The 18,907-nt window shown below is 31.6% G+C and overlaps 4 protein-coding genes and 1 long non-coding RNA gene across 6 annotated transcripts; 2 read left to right on the forward strand and 3 right to left on the reverse strand.

The window, feature by feature from the left end:
- Positions 1-19: 19 nt before the first annotated feature.
- On the forward strand, positions 20-3,981 carry LOC126878723 (uncharacterized). The gene is made up of 3 exons (XM_050641597.1): positions 20-1,206; positions 2,004-2,076; positions 2,130-3,981. Exons 1-3 carry the CDS (start codon positions 308-310, stop codon positions 3,237-3,239), a joined length of 2,082 nt encoding a protein of 693 aa, XP_050497554.1. The 5' UTR covers positions 20-307; the 3' UTR covers positions 3,240-3,981.
- A 135-nt stretch (positions 3,982-4,116) lies between these two features.
- Positions 4,117-6,859, reverse strand: LOC126878726 (52 kDa repressor of the inhibitor of the protein kinase-like). 2 transcript variants are annotated; one of them, XM_050641601.1, is made up of 4 exons: positions 6,632-6,859; positions 6,344-6,446; positions 5,978-6,210; positions 4,117-4,921 (listed from the first exon to the last, which is right to left on the reverse strand). In XM_050641601.1, exons 2-4 carry the CDS (start codon positions 6,439-6,441, stop codon positions 4,575-4,577), a joined length of 678 nt encoding a protein of 225 aa, XP_050497558.1. In that variant the 5' UTR covers positions 6,442-6,446; positions 6,632-6,859; the 3' UTR covers positions 4,117-4,574. The 2 variants fall into 2 exon arrangements, with proteins under 2 accessions (XP_050497558.1, XP_050497559.1); XM_050641602.1 differs by having other exon boundaries at positions 6,344-6,859.
- Positions 6,860-8,567: 1,708 nt separating this feature from the next.
- On the reverse strand, positions 8,568-10,021 carry LOC126878733 (uncharacterized). The gene is made up of 3 exons (XR_007695754.1): positions 9,782-10,021; positions 9,421-9,682; positions 8,568-9,079 (listed from the first exon to the last, which is right to left on the reverse strand). It is a non-coding gene; the product is annotated as an uncharacterized LOC126878733 (long non-coding RNA).
- A 39-nt stretch (positions 10,022-10,060) lies between these two features.
- LOC126878725 (uncharacterized) lies at positions 10,061-14,104 on the forward strand. Its single transcript, XM_050641600.1, has 2 exons — positions 10,061-10,335; positions 11,907-14,104. The coding sequence occupies exon 2, from the start codon at positions 11,945-11,947 to the stop codon at positions 12,668-12,670; it is 726 nt and encodes a 241-aa protein (XP_050497557.1). The 5' UTR covers positions 10,061-10,335; positions 11,907-11,944; the 3' UTR covers positions 12,671-14,104.
- A 1,364-nt stretch (positions 14,105-15,468) lies between these two features.
- Positions 15,469-18,566, reverse strand: LOC126878724 (putative nuclease HARBI1). The gene is made up of 4 exons (XM_050641599.1): positions 18,161-18,566; positions 17,858-18,103; positions 17,666-17,801; positions 15,469-17,614 (listed from the first exon to the last, which is right to left on the reverse strand). The coding sequence occupies exons 1-4, from the start codon at positions 18,374-18,376 to the stop codon at positions 17,076-17,078; spliced, it is 1,137 nt and encodes a 378-aa protein (XP_050497556.1). The 5' UTR covers positions 18,377-18,566; the 3' UTR covers positions 15,469-17,075.
- Positions 18,567-18,907: the final 341 nt, after the last annotated feature.

The following is an 18,907-nucleotide window of genomic DNA, read 5'->3' on the forward strand; positions in this document are numbered from 1 at the left end:
GAACATATTTTATTTTATTTCAGAAAATATCAACGAGCTGACTTCATCTAAGATTTGCCCATATCAATGCAGTGAATGCCAGAAAAAGTTTTCACATTTACAAAATCTTATAAAACATAAAAAAATTCATGCAAAAGACAGTGATATTGGAAAAAAGCAACAAAACTTCAAGTGCAGTTTGTGTAACTACGAAAATTCTATAAAATCCAATTTAATTCTTCATTTCGAAGAATATCATGCGATTAAAATAGAGCAACAAGATCTTCACTTTTCTAGTGAACTAGAATTTCAAAAATGGAAAACTGACATGGAAAAAAAAGAATTTTCTTCATATGTCACATACAGTCATCCATATATGACTGCAGAGGGCATTAAGAAACAGAGTTATATTTGCCATCGTTCAGGTTTTTATGTGAAAAAGGGTAAGGATATGCGATATTTAAAAACCAAAGGAAGCAGAAAAATTAATGGAATATGTCCTTCTCGATTGAAAGTTTGTATTTTACCAGAAAATGGCAATGTTAAAATTAATTTTATACAAACTCACATTGGTCATGACAATGACTTGGGTCATTTGAATATTACTAAAAATGAAAAAATAGAAATAGCTAGTAAAATTGCTTCGAAAATTCCTCTTGTTTCCATATTAGATGAGATTAGAGATTCTGTAACTAATAATAAGTTGGAAAGGATGCATATCTTAACAAGAAAAGATCTTCATAATATATCACAAACTTTTAATTTAAATTCTGATGGAATTCGCCATAAAAATGAAGTTATAAGTATTGAATCCTGGATTGAAGAAGCCAAGAATAGTGGAATAATTTTATATTACAAGCCACAAGGGGCTTTATGTAATGATTTTCCTTGTTTAAAAAATGAAGATTTTCTGTTAATTGTTATGCATCCTGGTCAACTGGAAGTGTTAGACAAATACTCAGAAGATGTAATTTGTATCGACGGAACACATGGACTTAATGCTCATGATTTTGAACTTACTACATTGTTAATATTGGATGATATGAGGGAGGGATTTCCTTGTTGTTTTATGATTGGAAATCGGTCTGATGAGGAAATAATGACTATTTTTTTCATGAAGATAAAAGAAAATTTAGGAAGAGTAATCAAACCCATGGTTTTCATGTCAGACATGGCCCAATATTACTATAATGCATGGCTCCAAATTATGACTCCAGCTAAATTCAGGTAGAAAACTATGCAATATATTCTTATTTTTAAACGCTTTTATTTAGTTCAATAGTTTTCGTCAAATCTTTAGACATTAATTTGACTGCCTTTTCTCCAATGCAAATGAATGAAAATTTGCAGACATATGCATTTGCGGTAACAATACACGAATAGTCAATAAAAAATTTTTTTGTTTATTGTTTAGATAAAAAAAAACGATTTTAATGGAAAATACTTAAATTCTCTTGTTTTTTACGATGTAAAAACTTGAAACTTTTACGGATTGTAGCTAATGATATGAACCATACATAATTTCACTTCTTGCGTTAATTGTTTACATTATGCTTCATAAATAAACAACAAAGTTTCAAATTTTTTGCCCATTCCAACTACTTTTCACGTTAGTAGATACATCATATGTTTTATACATATTTTAATAAACATGACGATATATTTTAATGTTTGAAAAGTGTAAGACTAAAAAGTACAAAATAAAAAAATATGAAAAAAAAATTTTTAAGAAACGCTTTTCTTTAGTTATGAGTGACTAAAATTAAATATATAAAAAAATCAACTAAAAAGCAAAAAATAAAAATGAAAAAATCTAACGCATTCGTTAAATAAAAGCGTGGGGCGAAAACCATTTATTCGATGAAGACGTGCCACGCTTTTTTTTGACGAATGTGTTAGATTTTTTAAATTTTTTTTTTTGTTAATTTTTTATAATATTTTTAATTTTATTCATTCGTTATTAAAGAAAAGCGTTTCTTAAACAATTTTTTTATTAAATCTATATTATGGATATTAAATTTTAGGCTATTCTGTTCCTGGCACGTAGATAAAGCGTGGCGGAAAAATCTAAATAAAATTGATGGTCAAGAGCAAAAGGTAACTTAAATATTTAATTTTTTTGCCCACTCATCATATCATTCGTCTTTTAGGTTATCGTATACAAACAGCTACGTACCTTATTACAAGAGACCGATGTTACTTCATTTAGGGATATGATACAACATTTTCAAATTTCTCTTCTATCTTCTGGTAATACCCAAGAATTTGGTCAATATTTTCAAAAATGTTATCTGCACAATATGGAATCCTGGGCGTACTGTTATCGCTTGCATGCAGGAATAAATACAAATATGAGCATAGAACGAATGCATCAAACGATTAAATATTTGTATTTAAATGGAAGACAAGTACGAAGGCTGGATAAAACTATCAATATCTTGATTAAATTAATTAAAGACAAATTGTTTGAACGGCTTATTACGTTGAATAAAGGTAAAATATCCAGCAAATTACGAGAGTTACGGAAAAGGCACAAAACAAGTCTTAATTTAGATATGGACACCATTGTCATGTCTGAAATGGGCTGGGAGATACCATCAAGTTCAACCAATGATATCTATTTAGTTCAGAAAAACAAACCCAGTTGTGACTGCCGATTAGTCTGTGATTTGTGCCAATCCTGTCTACATTCATATTCCTGTACATGCTTGGATAACAGTATAAGATGGAATATGTGCAAACACATACATCTTGTGTGTCAATTTATGAAAGGCCATCAAATTCAAGATACTAATGCAGATGAAGAACATATAATAAATACAGATGAGGTAAAAATTAAACAAGCTACAGAGCAAGCTAAATTTGTGGAATTTGTGAGTAAGTCTTGTAATATCAATCAAGAAAAAACGTCCAAACAACTGGAAGTTGAAAAACAGAAATTGATAGAAATACAAACCCAAATAATTCAAAATATAACAACTTTTGAACAACTTGAGGCATTTAAAAGTATTACAGCACCCTTGGTGCCATTAAGGACATTAGCAGAACATTCTGGAAATGAATTTAATATTGTGGCACTATCTCATGGAACACAAAACATTCCACACAATAAAAAAGTAGTTGCTCAAAAACGTTTATTTTCCACCAAGAAAAAAACTACAAAGTCAAAAAAAAAGCTGTTATCAAAACCTGATGCTGAAGAAACAAATTTGATAGCAAATCAATTAATGCTACAAGTAAATAATGTGCTCTTTAATTAGAATAAAATCTTTATTTGTATACATTATTAATTTGTTTGATTTTCTCACCTATTCTAATTCAATTTTTTTTAATCCATATTGAAAATATTGTAGGCATTAATACTTTAAAAACATTTACTAACGTACCTACTCTGAAAGCAATTTATGATATTATGTCTCTTGTAACATTAATTCGTAATTTCATCAGCACCAATAATATTTATTAATACATAATATAATAATTTCAAATTCACAATAAAAATAAAACATAACCTTATAATATTATTGTTTGCATTTTTATTTGACATTTCAATCGAATGACCTTGAGAAAGCCAAGGAGCAAAAATATTTTATAATTTCTAGACGCGAGTGTCAAACGTCACCAATTATGTCAAAGTCAGATGTTGCAATGTTGGTGATTTAATTAAACTGATTTTTGTGTTTATTTAGACGCGGATAAACACAGTATAGGCACAGAATAGAAAACAAGCAGAAGGCCCACTCTCAGATGCCGCCTTTGATGTTTGCGAGTACGCGCCCGCCATTTGTATGGAGGAAAAGCACAGGTTCGGATTGAGAAATTTGTGACAAGCTACGACAGAACCGTAATTTAAATATTCAGACGTTAATTTAGTAAATTTGAAATAATTTCATGTGTATTCTTGAAGTAAAAGTAGGACATGAAATATTGCATATTATTATGTCTATGGTTGCCGTAAATAAATTTAATTTGAATCAATTTTGGTTAATTTTTCTATTCCTGGATAAACATATAATTGAAATGTACTGAATTAAAATATAATAAATAATACAATAAAACATTTTGTTATCCCATTAATAAACAACTGATAATTGAATTTATTAATTGAGTGGAAAATTAGTATAAATAAAAAACAAATGACATTCATAAATTGTTTATTTTCATTTTAAATTTTCACATAATTAGTAGGTCTGGATCCCGCGTATGCAAAAAAGTTTATTAATAGCAAGCTGAAAATTTGTTAATAGCTTAAGGGTGTCTAGTCGGATAAACTTTGATATATGGGAACACTGGAACAGGGGAAGTTTTAATTGTGGAATAGGTTAAAAATTTGGAACGGTCAGGCCACGAAAACGGCACATTTATTTTGTCCGACAGAACAGACTCAAGGCCCCGTCTCACCATCAAATAATTGACAGTTATTTGATCAAACTTGACAGTCAAACTTGACTAGTGACACAAACTATACATACTAACTGTCACTTTGTGTCACTAACTGTCAAGTTTGATCAAATTAACTGTCAATTATTTGATGGTGAGACGGGGCCTTTAAACTCCCCGAACAGAGATTAAACTCTCATGCAAAAATCAGACTGCTATTTATCACCAAATGGGCGTTTTAATGAGTGGAACATGTAGAATATTGCAAATGACAGGAATTCTAATTCTTGCTCAAGTTTTTCATTTCTCTTTTTTAAACGGTTATTTTCATTTCTTAGCTGTTTCACAACTTTTCTGAGTTGTTGTTTCCTAGGCGAATTAGATGACAAATTGGAGTCAGTTTGGGTACTGTCGGAAGAGAGTACTGGAACAGGTACTTTACGAGGTGTACTTGGTAAACTTGGCATTTCAGAGTCAGATGTGGAAGCTGCCACTATAATTATGTCCTGTAAAATTCTAATTTTGCTAGGAGGTTCATTAACATCTTCAAATGTTTGAGGATCTAAAAAATATAACCTTTGAATAGAAATATGTAACACATAATATGATTTAGACTAGCGGTTCTCAATCTATCATACATGTACCACTGGCGGTACATATCATTATTCGCGGTGGTACAAGAAACTTAAACACAGCCATAATCAGCACCACTATTATAGTTAATTAGAGTACCTACTAGATAGGTATTTCAGTTAGGTGGTTCCAAAAATAATGAAAGTTGTCGATAGATGGCGCCATAATCAAAAAATAATTATTTATTAAATAAAATAATAATATTATCAATATAATCTGTACAATTTATAAGACTATACAAATCAAAGAAAATACCATTTTATAAATGCAATAGACACAATTGATTTGTTTTTATTCCAAATTGAAAATAAAATGTGACAACTGTCAGATTTAACTAAAATGTCATGTTAGAATAAATGTCATAAATGTGTATTATCACGGACTTACCTTTTTTTCTATAATTTGTGACGCACTGAAAAATGGTAATGAAAAGGAGAATACATATTTTGTGGTACATGACTCAAAAAAATTGAAAACCACTGCTTTAGACACCATATGTGAAATATGTACGGTGAAAATAATAAAATTCATTAATCGTTGACATAATTTGGCTAACAAAGAAGTCAAAACGCTATGACTTGAATTTGATGTAAGTTCGGGATTAATCAGAAATAGCATTCTAAATGGTAGTCATTATATAGTATGGTGCAGAAATATAGTGCCCATAATTTAGAAATAAAAATGGACCTGTTTCAGGATTTTTCCTCAATGTCACCGGCTTATGAAATAATAATAATAATTATAGACTTTATTTGTAGCAAATAGTACGTAATAAATAAACCCAGTTTCTCACTGAAGTTGTTAGTTACATAGACTACAACTTGTACGTGATTTTGATTATAAAACAACATTCATTTATCTTAAAGTTTACAAAAAGGAACCAAATAATAAATCAATAACAAATGTATTTCTTTCATTTGCACCATACTGTATATGACATCAAATTTTAATCATAGTGTGTGTAAAAAAACTTACTAGTACTTACTTAATGAACTCTTAGCATAATTATGTTCCTTTTGGCTCTCTTTCGATGACACAGAGCTTGGACCTTCTAAACAAGGAAATACTGTTGGTATTGCATGTGGATACAAACGGTTTTTCAAATCGTTTTTAAAACACTTGTCCTCAAAATGAGCCCCACATAATCTATAACTATCCAGCTTATCAATTTTACATTGCAGGTCTTCCCGACCACTTTCCAGCAGCCATACTAGAGCTCTGTAAGTACATAAATACAATTAAAATATGAAAAATCTATTACCTGATATTTAAATAGTAAACTTCAATCTAATACTAATTATTTGATAATTCAACTTAAACTGCCATCTGTATTATATTCAGTATTTTTTACCTTTCCTTGTCTTTTGGAAAACGGAAAAAAGACAAATTGCAATTATAAGCTTTGCTATTGCAATTTATAGCTGCACATACTAGATGTGACTTGCCCATCTTGCCTAAAATTAGATAAACAATTGATAATAATTATTAAAAATATAAATATTGTTAATAATAATTATATTAGATTATTAATAATATATGTATATAATATTTATTTATGTATAGCACACGATAACTCCACAATAACAACACAACGTGACACAACACAAATTAATGACAGTGAATACACAATACACGCTACCACTGAAATTTCTAATGCACACGAGGTGAAATTCCACTGAACAGCACTGCTTCCTCCCAACAAATGGCCGATTCCTCAGCCTCAGACGCGAACGAGTTGCGCGTACTTCTCCCGCCAAAGAGAGTGGGCCTTCTGGTGGTATAGGTAATTAGGGAATCCATCCACCTGTCAAAGTTAAATCACGTGATCTTTGGTTGGCACACAAAACTGTTCCTAACCTAAACTCAATGTAATTATTGATTTTTCTTATTTGTTTTTTGTCGTGATTTTGAGGTAGTATAGTATTTAAAGACATTCATTAGATTAATTGTTTTATAAACTTTACGTTTTTGGTGATTTTAAGTGCTGACAACATGCCTGTAACTTGTATAGTAGTGAACTGTGGAAGTCCAACTGATCGGGATAATGTTAATTTTAATTTGTTTTTTGTCCTGATTTTGAGCTTAATATAGTATTTAAAGACATTCATTAGATTAATTATTTTATAAACTTTACGTTTTTGATGATTTTGAGTGCTGACAACATGCCTGGGACTTGTATAGTAGTGAACTGTGGAAGTCCAACTGTTCAGAATAATGTTAATTTAATTTGAGCTTAATATAGTATTTAAAGACATTCATTAGATTGATTATTTTATAAACTTTTCGTTTTTGGTGATTTTAAGTGCTGAAAACATGCCTGTAACTTGTATAGTAGTGAACTGTGGAAGTCGAGCTGATCGGTTAATGTTAATTTTTCGTGTTCCCTCTATAGGGCTTTTCATTCACAGTCATTTGTTTTGAGCTTCTGTCATATAATCCGTGTATAGTAATATTATACACGGATTATACAACATCTAACAGAAGCTCGAAACAAATGACAATCGATGAAAAGCCCTATTAGAAACTCATTTATGTTTCCTCGCCTAACTAAATTATCAAAAAACAGGACGCACTCATGCTAGGAATTATGGTTTTTATTAATAGTATTACAATTATTTATATGTGACACTAACGTAACTAGTGACATTAATTTTTAGGCCAATGTGACAAACTTTATTAATACTAAATTTTAACATTTATCCCCTATTTTGTTAAAACAATATTATTTTGTTTTTCATTCTATTCAAAATAAATGCAGTTTTGACAGGGAATTTGTTTTGTTATTTATTTATTCCATATAGACCTGAATCCCGCGTACCAAAAAAAAGTTGATTAATAGCAAGCTGAAAATTTATTAATAGCTTAACGGTGTCTAGTCCGACAAACTTTGATCTACGGGAACACTGGAAGTTTTAACTGTGGAACAGGTTAAAAATTTGGAACGTCAAACTACGAAAATGTTTATGTAATTTGTCAGATAAAACTTCCAATTGATTTGCTACCAATTCATTAAATTCTCATGCAAAAACCAGACTGGTGAAAAAATCACCAACTGGGCATTTTAATGAGTAGAACACGAAGACCATGTCAAACTACAGGAATCATGTTGGTTAGTAATAGCAGTCTGATTTTTGCATGAGAATTTAATGAAAGGATAACAAATCAATTGGATGTTCTGTCCGACAAAATATATGGGATGTTTTTGTAATCTGATGTTCCAAATCTGAGTTTCCGAACTGTTTCACAATTAAAACTATCCCTGTTCCAGTGTCACAATGCATCAAAGTTTGTCCAACTGGACACCGTTAAGCTATTAACAAATTTTCAGCTTGCTATTAATCAATTTTTTTGGTACATGGGATCCAGGCCTAATAGGTTTGTTCGTAGTATGACACAAACGATTAGCAACTGCTGCCAACCATCAGATACATGAGCAGTTAATAGTTAGCATTCATAGACTACGAATGCACATGTGTCTGATGGTTGGCAAGAGTTGCTGATCATTCTACGAACAAACCTATCAGTAATCACTATTTGTGATATCCATGGGTAGTTACTAACAGAAAGAGGCAGGATTCGATTTTTAAATCATTTATTTTAGAGTCAAAACATAGTCATACCTTAAACGATAAATGTATATTATCATTACAAGTTGATACTAATTACAAAAATAAATACACATTTAAAAGACCAATACATAATTACTTATGATGAAGAAGTACATTATAATTAAAAATGAATAACCATTTTCATATCGCTGCAACACAATGCCAAAGCCATCTTATATTTCAGTTCGTTTAGTGAGCACAAGAAGCACTCTGACCAAACAGTTTCAAAACTCATTAGTTTTTCATCAGAGAATGCATATGTTGCTATCTCCAAACCATGTAGCTGTAACATATGTACATGCATTGGGTTCTTCTTCGTCTTTCTTGCCCTGGCCATACTCAGCTAAAAATAGGATTGCTGCAGACTTCACTATTACCGGCCATACACATACAATCTGCATTTGCTATGTCATCAGAACTGGCTATCACCCCACCCAAGCATTTAGTCATTTAGCATTAGATTTTTGGAAATGCTTCACCTAAAAAAATATTTTATTTTTTTGGAAATTCTTCAACTACAAAAATTTATTTTTATTAGAGTATTTGCGTTCTTTACAATGATTATATTTTATTTAAAATCAGACATTCATATAATATAATTTTAAAACAATCATGACAGTAATTCAAATAGATGGCAGTAATAAATCATTTTCAGATAATTATATAGTTCGCAGGTTACAGATTAGGACGACGATATGTCTGGTTTCATACAGATATATAAACGTAAATAAATCTAATATTTAGAACCAATTTATCCAAAAGACACTAATACTGTTATCCATATATTTCTTAATGGTGAATAAATAAAATAAAGGCATACCTTTCCAACAATAATATGAAAATCAGGAAATCATTAACAATTTTTACTCCATTCAAAACAAATCCAGCTGTAAAATATTTATGTGCCTGAAGGCTTTTGTATGCTTTCATCTGCTGCTTAGAGTAGCAACTGCGAGATTCCACCAGATATGTATAAATATCTATAATAGTAACTTGATGGTCTGCACTTTACTGTAAAATCCAATTCTGACTGAATTGCGTATGGATCTAAATTCCCAATTATTTTCAGCTTCAATAAATATCTAAAACAATAAAAGAAATAATGTTATTGCTTGCAAAATTCATCATTATTGATAAATATCGGGGCAAAATGAACAGTAAATAAAATTTGTTTCGCCTACCTTTCTCGCAACATCTGGAGTTTCCAATAATAATTTCCTTAAATAATCAGTTTGCATTGTGGTAAAGTTTATAAAGTTCACAAAAACAGGAAACGAAATCCAAATGCATCCAAAACAGTGGTGTCATGGTGTGGGAACGCCGTTCCCGCACTGGTTAAGAAAAGAAAAAAAAAATAGAGAATTTAGGTTTTGTAAACAAAAATTAGCAGTGCGTTCCGGCACTGCGTTCCCGCACTGCTAATTTTGCCATGACACCACTGGTCGCGTTCACCAGCACAGTGCGCTGTGACAGCGCTGGCAAGCTGATTACGATAATTTGATGACAGACCTTGACAGACATCCAAAAACTGTCAGCAATTGGTTAAGCGGTAGCCATTTTATTAATCCTAGATTTTGTTCGATTTTGTATTTTGTTCGATCGCGTGGTCTCTTCTGAAAACACCGTTATTTTTTAAAAATTCTATAATGGAGACATACCTATACAGCAGAATATGAATTTGGTAATTTACTCTATAAGATAGAAGAACGTGAAGAGATTCACAATCTATTAGGAGGTAGGTAAAGTATATAAATATTATAATTGTTTGTTGAAACAGTAAAGTATAACATCCACAAGAAAAAGAAATAATTTTTTTCTATGGATGCTATACAATGTGCAACTTCTCTCACTACTTACATACATTCAAAACGAACAATCTCTCAGGCAGTGAGAAAAGTCAGCCATTGCAGTGAGAAATATTTTTTCTCACGGGTTCACCGCCGGTTTACATACATATGATCGCCATTTCCATGGTAACATGCACAATACAAACACAATTATTTTTCTCAAACAATGTGTTCAAGCTTGTCAAAACTTATCTATCTTTTAAGACTGTTCAATTGTGAATTATAATTTTAAATAAATATTAAGAATATTAAATACCTATGTGTATATATGTATTTTATTTCAATTTAGGCATATAATATATCTTCTTCTTCTTCAGGTGCCGTCCTCGTTCCGAAGTTTGGCTATCATCAAGGCTATGCGTATTTTTGATACCGTAGATCTAAATAATTGGCAGCTGCTGCACTTGTACCAATCTCTTAAATTCTTCAACCATGAATGTTTTCTTCTGCCAATGGATCTTTTACCTATTATTTTTCCCTGAATAATTAATTGTAGTAGCTGGTACTTTTGTCCCCTCATTATATGTCCCAAGTATTGCAGTTTGCGCTTTTTAATAGTAAGCGCAAGTTCTTTTTCTTTCTGCATCCTTCGCAACACTTCCATGTTTGTCACTCTCTCTGTCCACGATATTCTCAGTATCCTGCGGTACATCCACATCTCGAATGCTTCTATTTTCCTTGTATCGATCTTTTTCAGTGTCCAAGCTTCCATTCCATAGAAAAGAACTGACAGCACGTAACATCTCATCAGGCGAATTTTAAGATTTAAACTTAGCTCTCTTCCGCATAAAACTGTTTTCATTTTGGTAAAAGTAGCTCTAGCTTTTTCTATTCTGATCTTGATTTCTTCAGAGTTGTCGTTGTTTTCATTAATCACAGTTCCCAGGTAATTATATTTTCTAACACGCTCAATTCTTTGATCATGTACGGTTATGTCAGAAAAATTTTGTGGAGATTTCGACACCATCATTATTTTTGTTTTTTTGATGTTAAGTGATAAACCGAACTTTTCGCTGCACTCTACTATTCTGTTTATCAGTGTTTGGAGATCTTCCGGGGTTTCTGCTATTAATACTGTGTCATCAGCGTATATCTAAAAGCACCTAAATAATTTAATTTTGAAGTTTGAACTGTTGACAAAAACGCATCCATAGAAAAAGTACAGTGTACAACATGAGAGAAAATGACATATTTCTCTCTTGCTTGATTTGCGGCACTCGCCTCGTGCCAACAAACTTCTGCGCTCGTGAGAAATATGTCCCTTTTCTCTCTTGTTGTACAATATGCTATTTTCCTGTTGCTTGCTGTATACCATCAATCACAAAAGTCTTATTGAAAAATAAAATTTTAGTAAAGTATAACGGTTGATTGATAAATATACAGATTTCTACCCCTATATTTATCAATCAAGTGTATAACTTTAATTAGTGAATTAATTTATACTTTTACTTTCTTTTAGATGCAGAATATTTTCAACAATATATAACTGAAAATGCCATGTCCATAGAGGTCTCCTTATTAGACAATGAAAAGGAAGGGGAGAAACAAAGTGAACAATTTTCGTGGACACCGCGGACAACCAAGCTGTTGCTCTCTGCCTACAACGACAAAAAGGGTCTCTTTAGAGACCCCAGGATGAAAAAGAAAAATTTATGGGTAGGCATAAAAAATGTTTTCCTTGATCATGGTTACCATGTGTCTGAAGATATCCTTGACAAGAAATTCAGAAACATGAAAAGCCATTTCAAAGTTGTCAAGGATAATGCGAAGAAAAGCAAAACAGGGCAAGGTAGAGTTTCGTGGGAGTATTTTGAAGCTATGGATGTCATTTTCGAAGAGGACAAAACTATAAATACTGATGAGGTTATATCCTCAATGAGAATGGCAGTCACAAGTGAATTATCTGAAGATAAAGAAAATATACTCCCAACTACCTCTGTTAATGCAGACTCACAGCCCGGTACAAGCAGAAGAGAACCACAGCCTGGTACAAGCAAATCAGAACCACAGCCTGAGCAGAACCATACACCTGCTGAAGAGACAAGTATACCATTAACAGGAAAGTCCTTAGCGCAGTACAGAACTGTGATGATGGATCACGATGACAGAAGATTAGCTCTATTGGAACGCATCGCACAAACTTTGGATGAAATAAAGGATGTTCAAATCAAACGAAATAATTTAATGGAGAGGTATTTAAATTTGAAAGAAAACAAAAATTAATATATATGTATATAGTTTAGATTAAGTTTCATCTTTGTATGTTCAGATTAGGTATATAATATTTAGATATATAGATTAGGTATACAGTGATGAGTGTGCTAATAACTGGCAAAATAGCTTAAAAGATGGAAAACATAATACATTGCGAAACAAAAAGAGATGAATTTAGTGGAGGTGGAAATTATCGTTATAAATGTATAAATTAACATTACATTACCTAATTTACCACCTTTAGTCGTCTGACATGAGTATTTTATAAAATTCTACTGTCACAGTGACAGTTATCATACTCCTCTGGTACGTCTAAAGGTGCGAAACTATGTAATGTAATGTTAATTTATATGTTTATAATGATAATTTTTACCTCAACTAGTTTCATCTCTTTTTGTTTCACAATGTATTATGTTTTCCATCTTTTGAGCTACTTTGCCAGTTATTAGGGCGCTCATCACTATATATATGGTATGGTGCAAATGAAAGGAATAAATTCATTATTTCGTAAACCGGCGACTTTACGGAAAAATCCAGAAACAGATCGATTTTTATTTTTAAATTATGATATTTTGGCATATATTTCACACAAGTGACTTCATTCATCTGGGCGTGGTGAGGTAATCGATGATTTTTTTAAATGAGAATAGGGGTCGTGTGCTAGCTCATTTGAAAGGTTATTCAATTCTCTATTCAGTAATATAAACGTTAACATCGGTATTTATACAGGGTGTCCAAAAACAATTTTTATATTAAATTAATTAACAAAAAAAGGAGAATGTATGTAATTTATTTAATTCAAAATACATTTACTACTGTCAGAAAACAGGAAAAAAATGTTTTTTCGAAAAATAACATTGCTTTTCGCTTAAATTAATTGTTAAAACTTCCAAAAAGCAGGTGCTTTGCGGGAGCTAGCTTGAACATTAAATTTAAGCGAAAAGCAATGTTTATTTTTCAAACATTTTTTTCTGTTTTCTGATAATAGTAAAAAGTATTTTCTATTAAATAAATTACATACATTCTTCTTTTTTTGTCAATTAATTTAATTTCAAAAATTGTTTTCGGACTCCCTGTATAAATAATTGTTAATGTTTACATTACTGAATAGAGAATTGAATAACCTTTCAAATGAGCTGGCGCACAACCCTTATTCTCATTTAAAAAAATTATCGATTACGTCATCACGCCCAGATATATGACATCACGCATATTATATATATATGCTAAAATATCATAATCTAAAAATAAAAATTGACCTGTTTCGGAATTTTTCCTTAATGTCGCCGGTTTACGAAATAACGAATTTATTCCTTTCATTTGCACCATACTGTATATGTATACAGTATGTAGGTTAGGCATATATTTTGTATATATAGATTAGATTCAACTTTTGTCTGTATTCTTTTAGATTTAAAATAAATATTAAAATGGAATATTGAACATTTTTGGTTTATTTAAAGTATTTGCTGTTGCACAACTGAAACATGTCTCTCATTATATTTGCTAGTTAATCTTGAAAATCATCAAATCTTATTCTAGATTCACAAAAATAAATTATGACAAATATTTTCTATATCTACTATCGCTTTACAACATTATCTGTCTTCCGTTCTGGTTTTTTAACCGTTCACCATTCCTCTCTGTCGGCACATTGATCTACTTGCAGACTTCATTATTTCTCTTATCTGTTCATTGGTGACATGTTCTCCTACTCCTAATTCTTTGTAGTTCTTACTTACTTATTTCCTGTTACTCTGTAAAGGAGCATAGGGCATCCACGAAGCTTCTCCATTGGACTCTGTCTCTGGCCATAGCTGCTACCTCTCCCCCAGCTGTTTCTCATACCTTTGTAGTCAGCTTCAATTGTTCTTCTCCAGGTCGTCCTTGCTTTCTTCGTCCTGCTACTGTCCATTTTAGAGCTTTCTTTGTTATATCCGAGTTGTCCTTCCTCAGCAATGGTGCCAGTAACTCCACCGTTCCCTCAATGTCAGCTTTCCACAATTCGGATGGGATACCGTCAATTCCTGCTGCTTTGTTATTCCTCAGGTGACGGATTGCTTCACATAATTCTTTCTTCGTTGGGCTCTCTGCATTTATTTTTAAACAGTTTTCAATTGGTCCTGCTCCATGGTCTTCTTGCGAAAACGGTTCGTTTTCTTGCTCTGCTGTGAGTTCTTGGTAATACTCTTGCCATCTATGGGTCTGTTCTTCTGTTGTTGTGAGAACTTGCCCTCTTTTGTCTTTTAGTGGTTTGTTATTGTTTGTGTTAATGTTTGCCAAACGCCTGGTGTTTCTATATAATTCTCTTTGGTTATTTGTTGCTACTGCTCGAGCCATTCCCTCAGCCCATTTTCTCTTGTCTCCTCTAGCACTATTTTTTACCTGTTTGTTCGCAGCTTCATATTCTTGGGCTATTTTAATTTTGTCGTCACTTCTTTGTGCTCTATTTAATGTGGCTTTGAGGTCCTTTCTTTTTCTAATAAGTTGCCAGGTATTTTCACTTATCCACTCTTTTCGTTCTTCTTCTTGATATCCTAAGATTTCCTGAGCATTTTGATGTACGGCAAGTTTAATTGATTCCCATTTCTCTTTTACACTTATCTGCATATTATGGTTTATAGTTTCTGCATTCAGTTTTATTCTATTACTCCATTCATTATGAGTTTCGCTATCATTCAATTGTTGTATGTTGTATTAAATCAGATCATATCCCTGGGAATTCTGGCCAATGTTATGAGAGCAGCAAGATGTCTGACAGGTTTGTTTAATAGAATTATGGAAGTGGGACAAATTGAGACACAGTATATATTTTTTATTTATTTATTTAATAAACGGGATAACCCCATTAACAGTTAAAATATAAAATCAATATCAAAAAGTTTATAAAATGTGGCATACTACATACATACTATAAAATGTGAAATCTTACACACTATATACTAAAAAACAAGATATATTATTACCTGTCTATAAAAATAAAGGATATGTTCAACAATGCAAAATCTACTTAGTCCCACCATAATATGGGAGAGAGTCAGGTATAGATGAACAAGTGAAGAAACAGAAATATCGGTTTACATTTATTCAGTGCATATCAACAACAGATGAAATAAAGAAACAAATGCTCAGGAGGTTCTAAGGGTGTGGACTTTTAGTGTTACAACAGCTGTAGGAGAAACTGATAAATTTCAAGTGAAAGTCATCAATGATGAAATTATTCCACTGGTTATAAATGCAGTGATTGATTTGGCACAACCGCCTCAAAATATAATACCTGAGGAAAGACAAGAAATTAACAATATTATGAATACACGATTCCTCGATATACGAATGATGCATTTCAGGAACATGTCCACAGTAACTTTTGAGGTAATTTTTGTGTATAAATTTTATAAGGTTTTCCTAAAAATATATATTTATTTGTAGAGGCTGTTTAATTATTGTATTAGAGGTGTTCATCACATAGACATAGAATATAGGGTAATAACATTAGAAAAAAATTATTATTTACTGTTTGGTTATTAAGCAAACCAGAAAGTTTTTGTGGCTGCTGGAACCCGATTTGGTTTGGCAAAAAGTTCAGCTCACTAAATTTTTAACCAAATGTTGATGAACTTGGACAAATCACTAACCAATATATTAGATGGCCTAATATGCAGAAAATTCAGCAAACTGCAAATGTAAGTAAAATATATAATTTAGTGGAACAAAGATTTTAACAGTGGAGGCAAACTCTTGAATAAAAAGGTTTGATGTTGTTCTGAAGCTATTTTCTTGTGGCATTTTTGTAATTAACTATTTTTAATGGGAAAATAAGCAACAATTTTACTAAAAAAATGATTTTATTAACGTTTTGACATCCAAATCTAATGCCGTTGTCTAAATACAAAAAATATTAATGAATTATGGAGTGCTGTATGACGATAAAAATTCAATAAAACTGTTGTAAGACTAGCTATGATATTGGGCGTAGAACAACTAAATGAAAGAACAGCGAATGTATGTGGAAGAAATGGAGTGCTTACAAGGATAAGTTGAATGAGAAGAATAGATAAAATTAGAAGTGAGTATATTAGGAGAAGTCTAAGGGTGGCAAAATTGATGTCAAAATGAGAAAGTATAGGTATACCTAGATGGTTAGGGCATGTTCAATGCAGACATGAAAATCAATATGAGGACTATTAAAACAAATTTTTGTAATTTATAATTATACTACAATCACAATAAAGATGCACTAGAAATAAACAAACCAAGACACATTGAATGTTACAAGAAGCACTCCCAAATCATGATTTAAAATGTAATTGTAATGTATATACATTGTAAATCACGATCTACAAAGTTTATTGTAACATTCAACATGTCTTAGTTTGTTTTTTCTAGTGCATCTTATTGTGACTTTAGTATAATTTCAATTATTTTCTCTGTTACATATTTGCACTATCTCTCTTCTCTTATTTGATGCATCATTAACCAACAAATCATTTTCATGAACGCCTTCAATCATATTTTCATTTGGTGCAGCATTGACGATATCATACTCATCAAGTGCTGCATTGCCTTGTAATAATATAAAGTTGTGTAAAACACAAGCAGCAAGTACAATGCGACTTGCTATTTGACTATTATTAACATCTAGATATTTCAGACGTCGAAATTTACATTTTAATAGGCCAAATGCCCTTTCTATAGTTGACCTGATGCTGGACAATTTTGTGTTGTACACCACATGCTCTTCAGGCAAATGACCGTTGTCTTGAAATGGTTTCATCAAGTTTAAGAGGAGAGGATATGCGGAATCTGCAATCAAATGTAAATTGGCTGGCAAAATTGAATTTTCTCTTGTTAAGTACTCATATATCTCGCTTAATCGAAACACACGAGCATCATGCATCCTTCCAGGCCTCCCAATATTAACATCAATAAATACTCCATTTTCATCACATACCCCTAAAAATACATATTTTAATTATAATGTAAGTGTTTGGAAATGAAACCTACCTTGAATTATTATAGAATGAAACCCCTTTCTATTATAAAAATCATTAGCATTTCTTACAGGTTGCTTTATGGGTATGTGGCAACCATCTATAGCACCAACAACTCCTGGGATTCCACGAGAGCGTAACTCAAAGACCTACAATTTACAAGATGTTATTGATATCGTAATAAGTTATATTATAATTTACTTACATTTGCAGTTTGCTGAATTTTCTGCATATTAGGCCATCTAATATACTGGTTAGTAATTTGCCCAAGTTCATCAACTATTTGGTAAAAAATTTTATGAGCTGAACTTTTTGCCAAACCAAATCGGTCTCCAGCCGCCAAAAAACTTTCTGGTTTGCTTATTACCCACACAGTAAATAATAATTTTTTTTCTAATGGTACTAGCCTATCTTCTATATGATGAACAGCTCTAATACAATTAAACAGCCTCTACAAATAGGAAAACTTTAAGCAAAACCTTAGCAAAAGTTTATACACAAAAATTACCTCAAAAGTTACTCTGGACATACGAAAATGTTCCCTAAAAGCATCATTAGTATATCGGGGAATCGTATATTCATAATATTGTTCATTCCTTGTGACTTGTTGTCTCTCCTCAGGTATTATATTTTGAGGCGGTTGTGCCAAATCAATCACTTCATTTATAACCGCCGGAATAATTTCATCATCGCCAAAAAAAACTTCTTCAATAAAATTTTCCATATTTGATTTATTTTGATACAAAACTTAACCAATATTCAATATGTTGTCTACTGACTGACAGACAAGTGACAAGACAAATAACAATTCAACTTCACATCGCTGGTCGCTGGAAAAAATCGTCGTTCACCAACCCATCAAGCGCTGAATAAGAACTTAGATTAAGCACTTATACCAAGCATAAACGGATTAATCCCGGTGAACGCGACCACTGATCCAAAATAGACAAAATACGACGATAAACAATGAAAAATCATTGAAAAATAGATACAAACATAACCTCTTCGTTAGTTTGTGTGCCAACCAGAGGTCACTGGATTGTCTAATAGGTATTTAGTCCATTCCGAAGTTGTAGTTTTGTTTTGACATTTCCCTTCTGACTTAACCTATAATATGTGTATCATACATTGGTATCATAAAATAATAATTTTTGCCTTTACACTTACTTGTGAATTGTTTTTTGTTTTATTTATTTACTGAATATAGAGAGACTTTTAAACTGTCCAAGGTTGTTCTAGCTTTGTTTTTTTAAAA

This window comes from Diabrotica virgifera, chromosome 10, assembly GCF_917563875.1.
Source record: "Diabrotica virgifera virgifera chromosome 10, PGI_DIABVI_V3a".
In the NCBI taxonomy this organism is placed as follows: domain Eukaryota; kingdom Metazoa; phylum Arthropoda; class Insecta; order Coleoptera; family Chrysomelidae; genus Diabrotica; species Diabrotica virgifera.